The sequence below is a fragment of the Varroa jacobsoni genome, unplaced genomic scaffold (assembly GCF_002532875.2).
Source record: "Varroa jacobsoni isolate VJ856 unplaced genomic scaffold, vjacob_1.0 scaffold_605, whole genome shotgun sequence".
In the NCBI taxonomy this organism is placed as follows: Eukaryota; Metazoa; Arthropoda; class Arachnida; order Mesostigmata; family Varroidae; genus Varroa; species Varroa jacobsoni.
The window spans coordinates 52,514-73,900 of NW_019213507.1; the positions used below are offsets into that span (position 1 = coordinate 52,514).

Here is a 21,387-nt window from a genome sequence, read left to right on the forward strand (position 1 = left end):
GGAACGTGATACAATAAGCATGGTCTTACGAAATTACGAAAACTTGATGGTTCTATATACTTAGACGTTTACAGCTCCTCAAGATGACAATGTTTCAAAACAGTTAAGTTCAATTTGTGTTACTGTGACATTAATATTGCTTAAAATTGGGTCTGGATATAATTTCGCAAGCTCAATCCAATACATTGCAATAAGTCTGGTTTAAAATTGGGTCCCGTTAATTAAAATTTGCCTATCATTATATCTATTATGACCTTATTTTTAATTGAAAACTTCACCAATTCTCATTGCAAAATACTCAAAGTAGGCGGATCATTAGCGATGAAATGTGTAAGTTGCTATGTGCGCTGTGATGCCGATTCGGTTCCTTTGCATGCACGCTGCCTTGGAAGGCCCATACCCCATAATGGCATTATCATCGTAATCGTACCATAGTTTTAGACTTTCTGCGTTTGTTAGCCAACAAGCGCCGTGCACGCGATCTGTTTGTGCCCCTGTGGCAAACGTTTCCTACGCCCGATTGAATCAGCCACGAATTGCACCAGGAACTGAATCGAATAGCCATACTTTACTTCACCTATTGCTTTCATTTGCCAGTGCCTCTCTGTAGTCTTTATCGGTCAACATTATTAATATTCTTCTACTAGTATACATAATACATACGTCCTGTCCGTCTACATATTTAAAGGACGCAAATTTTTATTTTACTACATCGGAGCGATTTCGTAGATCAGAGGTCATCGCGTATCGCCACTGCCATCACTTCCTGAGTCGTCGCTGATTCGCCTCTCCAGCCTTGCTGTTACTAAGCACAATGAACGTTGTTCTTTTCTGAATAAAATCTGATCTGATAATTACCGGCTTCTTGAATTTCGCTCCGTGATAGAGGCAAGGCGTAAGAAGGAAACACACACTCAAGCGACGTCTACGATTATCGCCAAAACAGGTAAGTTCGAATTTTCATAAAATCAAGTTAGAAGCACACATACGAATAGAAAGACACACAACCAGACCAGCCGCTCGTGTCTTCCTGTTATAACTGATGATACGGCGATTGTGAGGTATCATTTACTCTGTGCCGAATACGCTGATAAATGAATTAGGTCGTTTCTCACCACCTAACGAAATAGGGGAAATATATCGGCTTAGTTCATTCTGTGTAGTGATTGATTCACATGAGACACTTTAGAAAATAGAATAAATTTTACTTGGCCAGTAAGCTTCATGTGACGTTGAACGTGTGCACGTAATTGTCTCTAGCTAACCCTCAACAGCAATGGCCATAATCGTTACCCCCAGCATTTGGCTTTCACGGAAAATTTTGGTTCTACGAAACAACGACAATAACAAACAAGATCACGGACAAACATGAACCGCAAAGTCAAACAGGGATAATAAAATAATGATCGATCAGTTTCGACGTCGTAAAAGTTTCTGCAAAGCAGTCCCAGGCGTTAGCCGTCCAAGCTGAGTCAATCTACCATTACTGAAGACGTCACAGCTGCACAAATCGTCAACGACAAACAAACGTACCGAAGAGGAAACGAGCCAGATAGCGGCGATCATCAACATGTAACCTACTCATACCAGCAAATGAACTATGTTACGCAGCTGCACAACTGTACTTCGGCGCCCGACGTTGAGAACTCGTGATGCCGTCAAGAGACAACTGGCAAAATACGACTAGCTCCGATCGATGGCGGCTTCCTTCTACGTAAGGACAGACGGCCGAATATAGTACGGCGCAGGTAATACCGCTAACACAAGTTGGACAACAAAAGCAGCTGAAGTCAATCGTATTTTGTTGAACACAACGTTTGCCCTTTGGTATAAGTTCTGTGTACGTTTTTCTTCTTTGACAATAATAGATGTGGCAATCGTTGTTTGTATTGATACGAAGCCTTACGAGGAAATGGGAATCGTCAGGTCGGTGCAACTTTAAAATATACAATATAAATATTAAAATAGTCATTTTAATATTATTATTATTAGCATTGACTAAACACAGGATGTCACTGGTGAACTTCAGCTCAGTAGATTTTCTGCTATTATGTACATAATAAATTGCTTTTGAGGGAAATCAAAAAGCTGTCCTAGCTAGCTATGTGCTCTATGACGCAAAACGAAGTGGATAGAAAACGAGCTGAAACTTTCCTACGACGTTCTCCTATTATGGCAAAAGGGTGACCTTTGTGCTTAATGAAAGAACGAAAAGGGCTTATCTCAATATAAATAGTAAATCCCTTTGTTGTTACAACATAGAATAGGTAGCTAAAATAGAGTATGATACAACATCCCTTTACAGATACTTACGTTGCCAATATCTCGAGCAACAGACGCTCGCAGAGGCAGAGATGGAAATTTATAATACTGGCTGAATCAATTATTGCAGCATAATCATTAGCGTTCAAAATCTCGGCATAACGAAACAATCGTTATTTCTTTTTGTTTGCTTTTTTTCAATTAGCACAACGTAGAACAGCTGACGGCCGGGGCGGGGTAACAAAGAAAATCCTAGCTTAGTTAGCCAATGCATTGTCGTAGTCCATTTAAATCTGTTCTGGTAGGACCGAAATGTTCGGTCAGCGAAGAAAGTTAGCGCGTTGCCTTGCCCTTCCCAACAAAGGAAGCAGCCTGTATCAGTCAGCAGTATGAAGGCACACGTAAAACACACTTGAAAGACGACTCATTAAATACGTAAGCATCGACGACGTCTCAATGGACATGCGAAAAAGTAAGTTATTGATGAGGCTTGATAAACATATTAGCTCGGACTGATAACGCTAATAGCAGCAATAATGACAAGAACAAACATTCACCCTATTGATAACGGAGCAGATAAGGCCGTTACTGGCTCACCTACATCGGGTTTGAAGCCGTACCCACATCAAGACCAGTTTCACTAATGTGCATGTTTGCAAGCTCAACGAAACACCCCTCTTTCGACAAATGCATCCTATATGAGTTATTTTTTTTTGTAAACAAACGTACAGTACACATAATAGATTCTCCGCTCAATGGTTCCGCGTCACACCGGATAACTAACTGCTGCTTGACTAAAAATCTCTCGGACCAAATTCAGCGAGGTCGGAGACCAAAGGATCTACCTAACGTCGAAAATTTCCTCTTAGACAACGAGTCCTCGTTCATAACTGAGTCGCACGCGGACCACTTCTCCCAAGCTTTCCACATGCCGTAAGCGGAAAAATAAACTTATGCCTCTTGGCCGCCACTTAGTTTGCCCTGTTTCGATTACTAGCAGAACTCGTCCACTGCGCTGAAGACATCTGAGCAAACATTCGTATAATGTTCCAATGGGGGGGGGGGGGGCTTGAGACTTGAAGATATGAATCAAAAAAGGTATCTTTATTTATGTAACGGGAGACAGATGCGTCATAGGTCGAACAGTTTATAAATAGGATTTACATGAATCCTATTGGTAACTATAACCTATATATAGTCCTATTGGTTATTATAAAATAATTAGAAAAAAACAGATCAGGAGCTGGTGCAATATGTACTATCGTACTGTTTATAGTACGATAGTTAGAATATTTTCTAGCAATAGGGACAACACAGGTGTGCATTAAATGTAAATGATTACAGTCCGGGCAGCTTTGTGGTCGCATATATACATTTGACGGAGTAGGAACTCCCTATGAACCACAACGTAATGTAATACCCGATACTGGGCTGGGGTAATGCATAGTGGACACCAGCTGTCGATGGTTTTAGTTGGTGAATAAACTATTGTTCTATGCTTGGCATCGTTATCTCGGGAGGGCATCTAGACATCTTGTCTCGTTCTCGGCTACCCTACTAAAATATAACACAATTCCCTGCACGTAACTGGTCCTTCAACCTCGTCGGTTAGTTACAGTCTGCGGTAGAATCTGTTGTTTGTGGCTTTTTTACCCTTCATAATAGATCGGATTAAATGAATATATACGTATATGCAGTTTATGTTATGATGTACAAGACGCTCCCGTGACCAAGCTACGAATGTTCAAGCTTGCGTCAGATGATTTTCCACAGATCGTTCCTGTTGGGTAATCAAAATCGCGAGATAATTCCAATTGGCTTCTATTACGAGTGTTCTTTTTTCAAGTTGCCTGAATCAAAATTCAATCCTATAAATACATCAGTGGCCAAAAAGGAGATATTGTAGTAATCTGTTTTTCATCGTTCGCTTGTTATCTATATATACTCGTTCAATATTTCTATACCACCTATCAAGTCACCATCGCCTCCAATCAAAAGCAATAGTGAACGAACAAATAGAACAACATGGCAAAGGCAAATGTAGATATAGAATAGCGTATTGAGCGATCAGTACGATAGAACTAGATACTCACTCGATTAAAGATTACAGTGAAGATAAACAGGATGAATATAGTTATCGAGCAATGACCACAACTTTGGTAAACAGCAATTATCTAGCGGCAAATCTATGGCAAAACGCAGTGCGTCGACTGCGTTTATCATGCCGCTAGCCGCTCTGTCGGATAATCCTGATCTCGATTGTGTAGTAACAAGCCAACAGAACTTTGCCAAGAGTTTTTTTTAGCGTTAGTAGTTAGCGTATGCGAACGTGCAATGAACGCACGTATCTACCTATAGAACATGAGACGCGTTATATATAACACTCACTCACTCACGTAACGTACGTAAGTCTGCTAAATTGAGGTAGATAATAAATATGCTAAGAAATGATTCAGCCATGTCGCATCACTGTCAACATAGAATTTTAGTTAGCAAGTCATACAATTAATGAAATTGTGTAAAAGTTTGCACGAGGCTGGCTTCATAGTACATCGAGTCTGGTGAAATCATACCTGCTTCGGCCTGAAACACCGGAACCTATGCGACCTTAGAAATCAATATCATGTGACAACAGTTGCTCGTTCGATAAAATCACCTCGTTCCACCGTCCCGTAACTATCAATGGTCACAGTAACAATTAATGTTATAATGGGGAAGACGTCCAGTGATTTTTTATACACTTCAATCACGTTTCGATTTTTACTCATTTAACGATTACGCGGACGTGTCATCTGTCCAGTGATGACCGAGACCACAATTTAGCACTGATCTAACTATTCTATATACTAAATTTATCATTTACGCTATATAAAAGCGGGATTCTCGTGGCTACTGCATCGGTCCATATCGAAAGAACTATTGCGCAACGAAGAGGTACCATCAAGCACGTCGACAATACCTCATTCAAATTGTAAACATTACAGACATTAAACACAATAGAAGAACGTTTCTATAGTAAAATGAACGCCGACAGGCTATTCACCTAATAGCGACCTGTAATAAAAACAGGCTCGCCTTGAGATGTTTCCATCGGCACAAAAATCATAACGCCAGTATAGCGAATAGCTTAGAGAATCTGATAATAACAGTAGATATTTCATACAAATCAGAAGTGAAACTTTGTCTGCTGTCAACTGCGGTGTGGAACAGCTACCAAACATAGGCCACATTTTGAGTAAACGCAGTCAAATGCTGTTTCCTTCGCCGGAAGCGTCGCAACCGTTTCGAACGTCTCTCTATATGAATGCGTTTGAAAAATTACCAGAAAACCAGTAGGTTTCTGTTTATGCCCGATGGCTAGGATGGAAATCTAGCCGGAAAGCTCCTTCTTGGATTGCATTACTGGAATCGTTTTTGTGGGTGACTACGTGAATGTTTTACCTTTGGTAGGATATCTCGAACAGAGCGTGTCTTCTTCTACGTTCCAAAAAATAGGTGCCAATTCGAAATCCTAATAGGAGCCTTCCAGTGGCACAAAATACGCAGTCATGATCAGACAACAAATTATGCAGCACGGGAACTTTCAGAGCATTTTATCACCAGCTAGTGAATAAGGACCCACGTGTACAGACCGATATGAGGGCAGATGTGTCCTATTCTAAGGATAATCCTGAGCTGATATAGTAGAATTGTAAAGAATCGAAATGTCTCGTATTAGTCTCTTCTAGTTGTCCAAAGCTAATCGTAGCTGAAAAATGAAGATAGAAGTACATTGCAGGATGATTTACCTTATTATTACTGATTACTAATCTGATTTAATAGAATAGTACGCCAATTGAATGGAACAACCTTGCTAGTTGTCACAAGAATACGACAGAGCGTTTTTCTTCATCTTTCAATATAATGACATAAATAAATAGACAAAAAATATAAATACACGAAACGAATTTGACACGAGAGCCAAATCACACAAATAGGGTACCATGCTCAGAATTTGTTTCCCTTAATACTCATCGCCTAATTACTTTGATCCACTAGACAAAAGAACCGCTCGAGTAACAGGCCTAAAAAGATGAAGCGTAGCCAGCCAGCCAGTAAAGTTTCATGATTTTTTCTGCAAGCCAAACGTATCGATGTATTTTGTCGCTTTTTCCGCTTCAATTTTTAGCCACTCTAACCGTTGGTAGTTAAGTAATCTTTAATAAGTACTCGATAAATCGCTTCCCTACAGCAGCTTCACATGCAAATGTAAGCTTTCTTTCGGAGCTGTTTTAGCAGTGGTCTTAATAGTAATAAACAGGTCACACGTTCATTCAATAGCTTTAATCGAAGATTTCAATAGAATTTCGTCGCCGGACATCCGTTCCAGTACCATCGAACTGTAAAACCATATCTGCGACGATGGGCGCAGCGGCTGTTGTCGTTGCCGCATACGGCCGTCTTCACGTGCCGGTACCGAAAGCAGCAGCACGGTAAGGGACAATGACTGCAACGGTAAAAGCGGATGGCTTGGCTGATGTTGGCGTCGAAATGCTACGCTCCCTTGGACGGCCATGTAGAAAACACGGCCATATTGGAACTTCTGCCGTTTCTACTCTTAGCGTCGTCGATATTATTTTGAAATGGCTGAGGCAATTTCTGAGGGTGCCTCGCATATCCATATTTATTAGTTGCCTCCAGTCACACGGTAGCCATGGTTGCATTAGCGCATCTCTGTAATAGTCGACGCGCGCAACGACGTGCAGTCTGCAAAAAGTAAGCACAACTCGACTAAATAGAAATAATTTTATCAACTAAAAACCCAGTTCTCTAAGTGGCCAACAAAAAAATAGGGTCGTAGATCCCAACGATGGCAATAATTTTAAGGTTACGGCGATTTGCTGTGACCTTCCCTATGGTATCCAGATTAAGATTAATGGCGTGACTGTGCCCGGTCTTCGTGACTCCAGATAATTTTTAGAGAAATAGCTCGAAACGAGCAGTTTGCAGCTGATAAACGGTCGGATAATGTAGAAACGATGAATCGCTTGGACTGAGTTCATTTTTTGTTTTTTTCTAGTCACAAATTATCCCTTTGATCCATACATCACTACTGATAACCTCATTGATGATATACAGTGCGCTAGATCTAGAATCGAATTGATTTCACTGCCGCCGGCAAATTGAAGCGGTGATTTTACTCTACTGTCGAAATGTTGTCGTTCTGATCAGTGTGTATGGATTTAATTGCAAACAAATAGAGCACGATGTCTCACCTAACGCGTAAACGTTATTATAACTTTAGCTAATTATACAACGGCTAATTATACAGATGATTACCGCTAACGCTTTTATGGTACAACGTCAATCGGTCTAGCCAAACACGAAGATCAATCCCCGAACAATCAGTATAGCCACATATGCAGAAATGAACATATATGAGCTAACATTCTGAAGCAACGCTTAACAGCAGTGCCGTATCGGACGTAAACCTGAGACGTTGACGTAGAATACGGCGAAGAAGGGGTCAGAATACTATTTAGGCAAACGCATGAAAAATATAAGCCTTGCGTAATAACACTCAACTTAGAAAAGCATCTAAAGAACGTATGCTTCCCCCTCACCGATATGAGGAACCCCCTGGAACCATCATCTTTTTTGGCTCTCGATTGATCTCCTTTTTGACCTCTCGACAAATATTTACGCTATATTCTGTTATATTTATATAATAAACATAAATAAAACTCTATGTACGTAAACATTGATAAGGTCAATATGTCGCTTTTTCAAAACAAATAGTCGGCTATTTCTACGTGGAGCGAAGTACGAACACCGATGGCAAACCTTCGTGTTAGTTTTCAGAGCGGCTTTCGACGCTGGATATTGGCATAGTTAGTGGAACGGTGCCGACGACGCTGACACATATTTTAACCATTAAGTTGGCCATTGTGCTGGCTCAGTCACAGAAGTTCAATAGGAGACTCTTACACGCTGCCAGCCCATTCACGAACTAAATAATGTTTACCTACTTCGATTGTAAGTTTCCATTCGTATGTGTCTGCTCCGGTTGTGGATTCTATGACAGTGTCCAACATGTCTGTGTTTATTGCAGCAAATATGGTTAGATCTTGAAGATCAGAAGGATCTTTAATGTCGCCTTCAACAGGGGACTCACTGCGACTCTGTGTGAAATTTCTGTGTGAACTTGAATCTGTGTAGCATTCGAAGATGGCGGCACCGGTTTGATTTGTTGGTTGGCTAACTACAGTTACGTTAATAATACAATATCTAGCTATTGTTAACTTTACTATCGATTAACTCTTGCTCTAGGTACCGATCAGACGCGTTGATTCTCGTCATTTTTCCCGCTTACCGCCAACTACTCGGGTAACTTTTTTTCTTCTATACTTCTTTTTCTAACATTTCTAATATTTCCTGTTAACCAATCTGCAGTCTCATAAGCATATCGTCACCTTTTGTGCCTTTATCCTGTTACCGTTTTGTATATCTTTCACTACTGTCTCCATTGTTATTTGTTTTCCAGCTTGACTAAATGGCTGAGTGACTTTCTGGGCGATCTTGCCTATCCGTGTGTGTCTATGTAGCAACCTACGGATGCCGAATTGCTCCATCATGTCCTGTTATACTTGCGGCAGACCTCATTATCTGACGAAATTCAACAAAATAGTCTTCAGTTGCCTGCGGGGTGCGCGGTACGCCGGCCATCCTTCGAAAAAGTAACGTAGAAGACAATATAAATCAGTAAACGCCACCAAGCGAAACTGAAAATGGCACGAACCGTTAACGAGGAATAACACGCACATATCAAACGCTAAATTAACGTGTCGCGACCATGTTTGTTGCTTCCTGTGATTTTGGACGGTTTTCGAACGCGGCGGGTCTTAATTGCCTAATAATAATACTGTTTTTACCTAGTGAAGTTAAATTCTGAACAAAGGCTATCTACAGGGTAGGTACGTAGAGCCTGATGAATAGTACTGTGTCCTGCGGATGTGGCGCAATACTAAAAATGATACTGGTAGATCACCCCATTGGCAAGACGATCTAACTGACATGAGGTAACGAACTCCGTTATTATACACAAGAATTTACATCCAAATATTGAATTATCCTTTAAAAATGGCTAGTACAATACGATACAACAAATACGAAATATGTTTATGCACCATTAAAAAACTGAGCTCGACAATGAATTTAATTTTAAGTTTTAAACTATTCTTTTTTACCTAAAAACAATATTACTGATTAATCAGCATACAGCACGAGCCCCATTTTATACTGCCCTCAGCAGAGGTGCCACGTAACCTAGCACATGGCGGCCATTCGTATCTGAAATCTATATATCCGCTCACTTTCTTAGGCGCACTGAATACAAACACTATTTCGCTGCTTTTTCAATGTTACGCTCATTTCTTCCGCCTCGCCGTCGTAAACGCTTACCTACGTAGATGCCGTTCCTTTCTCATGCATCTAACAACAAAGTTACTCACTTCCAGAGTCACTATTCTTTTTGATAACTTCTCCCGAGCCCCCGCCATCTAAAAACTGAATCATTTCAATGGTCTTTTACTGTGGCAACTTCCAGTCCCTCGACATCTTGACAATCGCCATTATCTATTCATGCTGGCTTCGCCTTTAGGTTCACTAACTGCTCCAATATCCGCCGTGGACTCCCTGCCCGCCCTTCGGAGCATCGTGGAGCAGCTGACAATAGGTCACTCATCCCATCATCACCTATGCGAATTCCTATTCAAGCCTTACACTATCCTATCATGTCATCTTATGATATGCACTATGACGGCAATAATGATGCTGGCGGACCAGCGACTGACGTAATTCAACCATCTGTATACATGGATAATAACAGCACAGCCAACGGCGGCAATTACAAACGCGAACGTTTCGAGTGAAGGACAAACACACCAGTCATCGCGCGACCATCAGCTTCAGCGGTTCCCGTCACCTTATTACCCGTTATTTGTAACTTCTATTCTCTAGACAATTATCAACGGGGTACCAGCGGGAACTCAGATTGAAGCAGTAGTCGTAATAACGCCAACGATCTTGTGGGTCAAGTGTTGGTTAAGTAACATTTTGTTCAGAACGACTCTGTATGTGCTGTCGTTCAAGGTCGTGCTAGTATGCTTGTGATGTACCGATTGAAACCGGTAGGTGAGACGGACGGCGGACGAAAACAAGTCCCAAAAAAGAATATACGTATGGAGCGTGTACTATACAATGCAAGTGGGAAGTAATAAGGAAAGCAACAACATGATGCTGTGGCAAATCCGCGAAAAACTCGATATAACAATAGATCTATTCCACAAAGGGCTTACGGATTACTATCACGGACTCGCTGCCGTTGCTATTATTTTCATCTACTATTACTGCTCCTAGGATTCGTTTCCGTTAGAACAGAACGGCTCCGTCGTCATGTTGGCGTTTCTAACAAGCATCTTGTAATGCGGTATGCTCTGTAGTGAAGTATTGTATTTGTATTTCAGTAATAGAAAACGTATTGTATTATAGTTGAATAAGCTATCGTTGTTTGTATGTATGTCATCTCAGATGATCACAGTAATGTTTCAGGGTAGCAGGCGTTGGTGCCAGCATTTTGGATGTAATATACCATTTTAATACTTAACGCGGCCTGTTGTCCGATTGCCGACAGTCGATGCGCGTTTGACGCTGTCAACCCGTGGGGCAAGTCAAGGTAAACTGGACAATGTGTCTCGCCTATCCGTAATGGGGTCCCGGGGGTGAAGGAAATCACAGTAAAGAAGAAGAAAGAGAACGCTTGAGGAAAACGGCAGATTTAAACTCAAAAGTTTCAACTACTGTTTCCAATGTACCCAACTCTTTTCTAAACCCCGTAACGGTAGTGATTATGATGATGACGGCAGAACTGGTCAACGAGTACAGCTCGGTCAATCAACAGCACCGTCGACGACACTATCAATGTTTGTGATCACACCAATAGCAAAACAACACTAGGGGCAAAACAACTATTATTTATGCTGCCCCCCACTCGCCCCGCACCCGTTACCACCTCCACTCTCTGCTTTGCAGCTGTCTTGTGCACAGTTTCAGATAATTTTCTACGTAACCTTCCCACGGACGAACAAAGCTGGCGATGCCCCACGCCAACAACGGGGTAAGCGTCGAAGCAACACTTTTATGTTTGATTTGCGTGACCCCACACCACAGCGACCAGCTCCGCCGACTCACTCCTCTACCAGCAATCCCTTCAGCTATCTTTGGTTTTGCTAATCATAATCCTCTCCACTCATAACATTATTTCAACCCCATTGTCTGTCGCGCCTTTGTTGTTGTTGTCGTCGTCGCTTGTAGTGCATGAATATATGAGCGCATGCAACTGATTTTTTTGTCACCACAATCGTTACACGAATGTGCGGCGCGTGGCTGATCTGTGTTCGTGTGTACGTGCACGATCCCGGCTACCTAATAAGCGCTACTTTCTCCTGTAGCTGTCAGACAATTTAGGGGTTCTGATGACCTGGCTGTCATCGGTGACATGATCAAAATTAGCGTTAGGGCTGGCGATGTTTGTTTATGTTTCTTCGAATGCCCCTACGATCCAGGCAATCGGTCCAACCCCAGAGACGCTCACCAGGCACATACGTACATCCACAGACACACGCACAAAGCTAGGCACGGTTACTGCTAGCATCCGAAACAACTTTATCTAGACAAATGTTGCTGCTTCTGCTCATATTTTTCCAGCCAATCGTGATCGTTAGCTCTCTTTCAGTTCAGCATTCGAGATGTCCACACGGGTACCTCTTCTCTCCCGGAGAAAAGGACGATGGAATGCTTACAAGAACTCTGCTCAGAGTAAACATAACCACAGGATCCCTTACTCTTCTCAAGAAAAGTAACGTCAGACAATCCGGCGGCTGCGGATCTGAACTATAATTTGGATTGAAATCCCCTCTAATAGCGCTGGTAAACAAGAATAGCTTTGCAAGCGCGATTGGAGATCGTACACAAAACATACAATGACATAAACAAATAGCAGCAGTAATAGTAGCACGCAATTCTGTAGGTTTCTTGCACCGGCTGTCAGCAGGGGCATATGGATGTATAGAACGATCAAAAACGGGCTGAATAACAACATAACGACAGCAGCCTGGAGGAGCGGCATTACCGACTGTAACAATAACATCAGCGGCGTTGCTGATACCGAAAACAAACTTCACGTGTCGAAGGCAATGTATGAGACTTCTCTATTGGCTGACTGGATATCCAGGCAGGAATTAGAGCTGATCGATGTATCTCGTCCATTGTAATTCAGCGGCGTTGTCACCGAAATCCTCGATTTGTCACTCGCATTGCATAGCATCGCGTTACACTAATCAGAAAAAAGGATTCACGGAGGGAATGAGAAACTACTTGCGATGGCATCAGACCAATGATCGCGCAATAGCTGATTGCGTCGCGGTATTCCGCCGCAGACAAGCGTCACTATGCAATTCAGTTGTGTCGATGATGCCGATGGCTATGGACGCGGCGTAGCTGATTGTTTGAGTTAAGAAATAGAAAATAAAGAAAAATCAAACAAAAAAGAAAACTATTATATCGTAATAATACCGTAGCAACAGTAACATATGAATTGGTTGTCAGGCGTCACGTAGCTCTGGCGCTAAAGCATTGGTCATCGCATATCGACGCTGCCAGTTAGCTGGGCCCGTGGACAACGGTGTTTACTGATCTGCGCGTAAATTTTTCACCTATAATGAAAACAAGCAGGCTATTCCAACAAACAAGAAAATAAGTTTTCAATAAAAATAAATAGCTTTAAATCTGATACACTGCTACGAAGCATGAAATAGCGAGATTTTATGGAATACTATATCCGCGAAATTAAAGCTCGCTTTTTATCCTTCCGTAGACTTGTTCCATTTAAGCATTTAGTGTTCATCAGTTTTATCATAGGGGAAAAGCGTTTCCTTTTTGTGAGTCTTGCCACTAAGCAGCATGGCGTGGAAGGGTACCGATCATGTCCAACATTTTTGACAGTGATTTATCATAACGGTCTAGGATTTCCGTATGTGAACGACTGCATGATAGTTAAAACGGGTGTAAGTTTGAAGGGAAGTAGCTGATCTGACTGGCGAAAATAATTCTACACAAAGTATTATGTTGCAATATTTAGTCAGCGCAAGTCGGCCATCTTTCGTTTGACCCACTCGCTACGTGCATGCATTTTGACAAACACACTTTTGTTCCTACTTATATAGATTGCAATTGAAGATTTCCTGATCTTAATTCCGTTGCCCCGCACGATCTCGATAGCGAGTTAGACCCACAATCAGCACAGGAAAAACTCTAATCGTCGTACAAATAGTAAACCTAAAGAAGAATCTGCTGAAGAATCTTTATATGGTGTATCCCCTAAAGAATTAGCAAATAGCAATCGAAACGGATTGATAAGCCGACGCGAATGAAGCCGAACTCCAGCAATCTTTTCCTGTGAAGAGCCATCGGGTCTTTAATCACCTTAAAAACGCGGCATATTGCGCTACATCGTACATGATGCCCGCGAACGAATAAGCTATTGCGCATACGATTCTTAGTTGGAATGGCAAAAAAACTCGAAGATTTCCACTAACTCGCCTAAAACAATCCACGTAAGGAAATTAAGAGCTTCTCCGCATTCTGTGGCTTGGAATGTTATGCTAGAAGCGAAGAGGGGCGGGATTGCGAGGACCGCAAACGCTAAAAGAGCTGCTCCTCAAAGTTTGATACATATTTCGTGAAAAAGTTGGCCAGAGACTCGTTAACTAACAGCAGTATGGGACCAGATGAACGAGAAGCCTATCGGAAAACACTACTGAACGTTGCTGAAGCCGGCCTAGAAGTTTAGGTGAGAACCGATGTCGGGATAGGGAGAGGCCTGAGCACCCCACGCGCAGACCCATATTTTTTCCTTTTGACCCGAGTCAACCTTTTGATGCCACCGATATGATTTTCCCGAAGTCGCCACTCGGATCAAAAGCACTGACTGTTCGACGTTAACAAAAAAATGGCCAAAATAATTAACTAACCAAATATTTTTTCTAACAATTTTGAATGTGTTTGTTCCTGACAAAAGTATACCAATTAGGGTTAAAACATTTCACTCAGTTATTATCGATAAAAGTACGTCTCTTCACTGTTCGAACTCTAAGATTTATGGATTACTCTGGACCGGAGTTTAGGTCCATAGGGAAAATGATTAATTCGATTTGGACTTAATTAAGCAGGTGGGCCTATTAGGCATATTTCGAGCTGTTGCTGCCGGTTGCTACCGGCCGCTGTTATGACGACGTTGTAAGTGTCTACGACATTTTGAAACTACTTAAGCGTTCGCTTATTGCAGACGCAGAGCTTGTCAACAACTGCCACTGCTAGGAAGTGCCATAAATGCAATCTTCCCGACGTTGGCATCGTACAGACTATGCATGTTATTATGTCTAATAAATTTTATGGTTTGTAAATGTAAGAGTAGAAATCATAGTACGCGTTTTTATTGACGGTACGCCTACAATCGGCGTTGGACGCTTTTCTACTTCATTCAAATTTAGATGTTTGTTCCTTTCTACAATATAGATACGAAATACCCTGTATTTATGTAATTTTCCACAATGGATGATGTGTCTATGTGCATTTGGATGTGCTTCGATGACCGGTTTCGTGTGAACCTTTGGGTCAATGACTTTAAATACTCCTAAAGCGGCGTATTTTCTGTTGTTTTTCCTTGTCATTGGGACAGGCCTTATGGAAGTACTAGGCCTATCACTAATAATCCTATCAATCTTAATTCATCGGTGCCAAGATTACTAAGAACGGAAGTCAGTGATCTTTACGTACTACAGCAGATATTTGGCATAAATCATATATTGACAGGCAAACAGCTTGAGGAAGTTGCTGGCGTGCACGTCATCATTGAACTATTAGAGGTTCGCGCGATGCCAATGGAGATAATGATTCCCTATTTCTTCATGAGGTCTGAGATAATTTAGCAATCATATTCAGGCAATGTTGACTATTTCGAGTCAAGGCTTTTGCGATTCCCGCCGGTAACTACCTTCCAGCAATTTCAATTACTCAGTGTGATGTGGCCGATTCTGATATCTCACAAACGAAATAATAGTCTAGACACGGCCACGAACGCAGAATTGCACAACGGGTCCTGATGATACAGACGCCACCTGAAGACATCTATCTATGAAGATATAATTAAAAGGTAAACGTAAATTCTTAAGTGCGACACGATGTGATTTTATATCATAATTCTTTACTTTGAATTCGGCTAAGCTGCGTCGTCTTGCTGAATCGCCGGACCAGCTCTGCTCATCTAGAGCATCCCCATATAGCCATCGTAGTTACACGTGGAATATAAAAGATCTCAACCTTTGTACGTGAATATGCTTTACCTTGATCAAGAAGTCGTGCGGCATGTCCACTGCATATCTGCTTATCTCGTTCGGCTATTAGTTCATTCAGGTACGCGCCCAGATCCGTGGCCGCTCCAGGGGACCCACTCCCGCCGTCCGACATAGTTTCACGCTGGCTTGTACTCGTTATTCCTATCCGATATTTCTACCCCCCCCCCCCCCCAGCTTAGCTGTACTACCTTGTTGTTACGCAGTGAGTGAATTTCCTCAATAATCTGTATTTGCTTGTAGCGAAACCTTACTCGTTATTAAAACACTTGCCATTTATTTCACAGGTAACAAACTCAGCCAAGATTTCATAAATCGTTAATGGGAAACATATTGTCACTTTCGTTTTCTTTTTTTGAGCTTAACCGATCTCCACTTGTACAAAAACGCGCACACGCAGAGACACTTACAGCCGAGCACAAACTTAGACCTCCTGGTAGATTTGTAACAATAAGTGTATAACTATGAATAATAATAATACTACATCAGCACCAAAACAATTTTGAATTACAGTAAAAACCGCGGCACAGCGTTCATCAGCACGTTCAATACGTCACTTCCTATTTTAATTCCGTTGTATTATTTACACGGTACGCTTTCTCTACTAAATGAGAGATGTTGTATTGGCGATCCGTTCAATAACGCATCCCGAAAGCATCACAATTATTTTCTGAGAAGAAGGCTCTGGACGCACTCCAACCGGAAAAATTTCATCGATTTTTCGTCATCGTCACCACAGTGACCAATCACTACGATCCCAATCACTATGGTAAAACCATAACCGTCAAACAAGCAATCGAGTCCGTATATTTGATCCTTACTCGATCGGTATCACTAAAAGTAATAATCCTAGAGCTGTTGATTCCGTTCCTGAACGCAATCGGTGAAGTGTACGCTCACAAACAACAAATAATCAACCTGCTATTCCAACGGCCAGGGCACTTATAATTTCCAGTAAAAAAGCACTACTTAAGGGGGGGGAGGGGTAGGGGGAGTTAGGCACTCCAGCCTCTTCCTCAACAATATCTCGATGAAGCGCGTCTTTTTTTTTGAAACAGATGAGAAAATGAGGCATAAACCGATTGATTTCCAAAGTCGGCTCTTGTCTCTTTTGAATTTCTCTCTTTCTCAAAAAAAATTCAACTAACTAAATCAACGAATATCTTTCCACAGTTCCTTGTTTCCTTTGTAGATTTTGCTTGCGTTCACATTTTGTTTCTGCTTGTTAGCTTATCATTTCCTGTCCGTGTTCCACTAGGATGTTATACGAAAACAGTGATTTGCTTCAATTCTCGCTATCCATCCATTTCTGTCACCGCTAGATTATTTATTTCTCTAACAATACGCGCGCCTCAGCGATTCTCAGACAACACAGCACGCATTACTTCTCGACGTCGTCGACCTAACTCAACAGTAACGGGGCCGGCCACCGTCACCGCCCGCGCAAAGTAAGATAACGAAATGTGGAAAGGGTACGAGCTCACCTTCGCCCGAATGAGAGAGGGAAGCCGCGAGGTAAGAGAGGGTGAAAGCGCCACTTCTGCTGCTGCAGACGGCGCGATCGGGTCCAACCGCCCAGCCGGTTGTTCAACAGAGGCTAACGACGTTTCTGTGGATTAAGCTACCGCGCACGCGGACAGAAAGCGGCGCTCGGCTAGAACTCAGAGCATAAACGAGGCAGGAATAAAGTGGGGGGTAGGTACACTGAGGTGCACACAGCTAAACATGGGTGGTAGGGAGGCAGTGGCGGATAGCCGGAGAGGGCTCAGAACAGCACACTAAGATAGCAGTTAAAGAGGATAGTTATACCATAGAAAAGTAGAAAATGAAAGAGGTAAACAGGCCGCCTCCGTGCCCAGCCGTAGTCGTAGGTAAGAGACAGGAACCTGGCAGTGAGCGAGAAAATTTTAACTGTACGACAGTACTGCGCGCCCACCCCCCAACTTCAACAAGACTTCAGTGGAATTCAAAACATGAAAGGCTATGCGGTCGTCGACTCTGACACAATTGTTGCAATGGTTTGCCTGTAATCCTGCTTGACGGAAAGAGGTATAATGTGCGCTGTAGATACAATTATATATATGATACAATTGTCATTACAAATGCTAGGCAACTTTTCAGCCAGGTTCATCCTGGATTCACGTTTGGTTTAAATTAAAACTTACCGAGCTGTGACGTAGGCGGAAGAAAAACGTGGGAAAATCAAGGTTATTCTGTTAGAGAAACAAGTCTGGCTAATTCTTTCACGTCTCTTTTTGTTTGTCTATGCGTGAGTGTCCTCTTCGATGGAATCGTGTTCAGTCTAGCACGGCACCATGCCATATGACGCGCGATCGGTACGACGGAGAACCTTTTCTAGGTACATACGGCCGGGCGCCGCTTAGAGATCTGCCTCTATTATAACCCGTCCTTGTTCTCTTTTTCCTCTAGTTGCCTCCTGCTCGCTAACGCTCTACGCTACGATTTGGGCTTTTGCGAACATATAACAAGCACTAAGTTGGGCGTGATGGAGAAAGCGGATCCGCTCAAGATTTAGGGATAGTTGCGTCTGAACGAGCAAAGGCCTGAATTCCACTATGGGCAACGGTAGGGATCTGACCCTCGAGGTCCGACGTGACTCGAGTTCGTACGCAGCAGGCAGCTCGAAATCAGACTCGCTGCGGCTGCTGCTGGGCACTACCCTCCCGCCCAGATAGTTCCTTCGCTCGATGATTGTGTTTTTGCTTAACGGACCGTGCATTACATCCGGCAAGCGAAAACCAGTGCTCTTTTTTCGACGATATGGCCGCAGTAGCAGCAGAAACACTGGCGTCGCCCCCGCCATCGTTGCGACCACAGCTTCAGTGCTCTAAGCTACACGAGTAGTCGTGAAAATAAACAGAACAACGCTCGATCCGACGCCGAGCGCTCTGCAAAACCCCCATAAAGAAGAGTCTGTCAAATGCGCAACCAGGAGCATCGTACCCGACGTTGTCGTCAATGTTTAAAATATCATTTGGTATGGTGCAAGGCTCGATAAGGAGTGACTCTGCTGAGCCTCGTGACGGCCATGGTAGAATGATGGGCACAGAGAGAAAAAAATAGCTGAAGGTTGTGGAAATCAAATCGAGGTGGTCAAAAGGCAGGTGTTGCATAGGTATCTGCGTTTGGTTTCAAAATTGTTTGACCTTTCCGTTTATCGTTATGATTGTAGAAGGAAAGTTTGCAGGAGGATAAATGCTCGAGAACAAGGTACGTCACGTAATTTATCGAGACGTCTAATTCGACTTTTATTTATCGTGATAAGGTTTACAGATTTCTTGCGAGGATCACACTGGCGTATGGAACCGCGTTTATGCCTTGCCATAGAAGCAGTGTGGCTTAGCCTACTTCTAAATAATAAATCGAGAGGTCTACGAACGTATTTTGAAGGTCGTTTGTACGAATTAGATACATGAAAGGCGTAATGCATCGCTACTAATAAACACTGTGTCAACTCGCCTAGTCAGACAACAAAAACGCAACTGACAAAAATAATATTTATTAAAATCATCTATATATGTATATACAACCGCTTGTCGAGTGACATTATCAAAAAAATAAGCTCGAGCGGCCACTAACAGAATTAAGTGATTTCGTTTTTAGTAAACTGGATAGCCCTACAGCTAATGCTGCTTATATGCATTTTCTGTTGGACTAAAACTATAAGCGTACATCTCCATATAACGAATACAGAAGGTAATGAGGTGAGCAAAAACGCATATATGTATTATAGATAAAACACATGTGTTTGATCCTTTCAGGATGAGATTGGATCTTATTGGTTTTCCAGAAATGGTAGAACCAGAAGATCTTACAACAACATCTCAAGGAACCTCATTTATTTCTCGTTTTGAATAACGTCAGTGGCAAAAATCACGCTATTATTATGCGAATATCACTCAGCGTCAAAGCGCCGTGAGGCTGATGGAGTATCAGACCACTGCGGTAAAAACATTTATCTAGTAGCAAATAGTCTGCAGTTGTGGTGTGTATTTTGAAGACTCGGTTCGTCCGATTAACTATGTCTTTACAGATATGTAAACGCATTCTATATACGATCGATGCGCCATAGTAAGGCACGCCAGAGAACGTCATCATCTGCCGCGTCTAGTATCTATACCAATTTGGCTGAATAGTAATGATATAGCTTTTAGTACGTGCACGATCATAGCGATCTGCGCATGCGGTGAACATCTAGGTTAGTCGGGTCTACGAAATGTTTCGTACAGAATTTCATAATTCACTACATCGGTGAGGAACTATAACATGCATTGCATGCGGCATAAAGGCCAATAAAAATCAGATGTAGAGACTACTTTGCAGTGACCTTTATTTGCGCAAGCCAGTCTACAATTCAAAGCTTTATTACTCAACCTAGTTGAGAGAATGTCAGATTTTAAGTTCAGACATAAAATTATATAGGTCGTCATAAATAGTAGACTTTTCTTCCAACTATCTTGGTCCCTCTTCCACCGGCATCCATTTCAAGCATTGCTACAACACGAATGCCACCCAAATGCATTATATGGTTATGTATATCTAGATAATTTCGTACAATTCATCAGTCAAATGTTGTTCATGTGGCAAAAGTGCAAGATTTGCGACGTCGCTAGTCAGCCTCTAGTTACGTTTTTACGAGTGGCGTATTAAAATAAGCGTTAAAGTACCTGATGGTATAAGAATTCATCGTATAGTTCAGAGAATACCTTCTAAGCGTACCTCGAAGTTGATGTCGACAATCCTAATCTCTACGACAGACGTAAGCCGAACGTCGATACCATTCAATATTGTGCACGTCGTTTGCTTAATTGTTCTTACTTCGCCAATATGGAGAGATACTATTAGAAACGCTTAGGCAACTTTTTTTTTTCCTTTTTATTCTGTTTTTAGCGCACACTGCTTTTCGATCTTATTTAACTATGTAAATTTATGCTAATGATGCCAATCAATCCCCCTCTTCGTTTTGTCTTCGACTGAATGCTCTTCAGATATAGCTTAATTACCGCCATTATATATTCTTACCACCTCGGAAGGCACCTGCTTTCAAATTGCCCGTTAGTTGAGGTCAACAGGCGGATCCATCTGAGTAGCACTAGAGAATAGTACGATCTATAATATAATGGTCCGCTTCAAATTGAAGCTGGCATATGTTCTATGCAGGTCGCTCTCTACTCAATAGTAACACTTTAATGACTGCGGTCTCTCAAGCCGTTTTGCCTCTTTCGTCTTTTTCGCGCCCTACCTGAATATCACCGCCACCGTTCCTGCGTTTTCTGTAGAAAGAGCAGATGCGAGTTTCAGCTGATTGCAGCATAAGACGGCGTCGCCGTTGTCAACGTTCTATTGCCCAACTGGGCCAGGTCGATTCGTTATAAATTCAGCGGTTCGCAACACAGCTGCGTAACAATAGACAAACGAATTACGTACCAGTATTACTATAAGCAGCCGTTATTCGTAGCATGAAAACGCATATACAAATACGGATCTATGGCGGTACAATGTCGACCCCACTCGACGCTATCCCATCGAATGCTATGGGAGCTTCCTTCAAGACATCACTCGAGTAGACCATCAAACCATTGAAGCCATTACTGAAACTTCTCTTACGTGTCTTTACATTTTCAGAAGCAATTTCAGAAGCAGCAACGAGCGCATA

At 42.2% G+C, this 21,387-nt stretch overlaps 1 protein-coding gene across 2 annotated transcripts in view; it reads right to left on the bottom strand.

The window, feature by feature from the left end:
* The window catches only part of LOC111261876 (uncharacterized), a 68,959-nt gene extending 51,824 nt beyond the window's left edge, over positions 1–17,135 (bottom strand). For both annotated transcript variants that reach the window (XR_002681261.2, XM_022835713.2), the window contains exon 1: positions 15,702–17,135. Coding sequence is in view for 1 of the 2 variants with exons in the window: in XM_022835713.2 (XP_022691448.1) it covers positions 15,702–15,825 (124 nt within the window). In the remaining variant the exon portion in view is untranslated. The remainder of the gene's footprint in view (positions 1–15,701) is intronic.
* Positions 17,136–21,387: the final 4,252 nt, after the last annotated feature.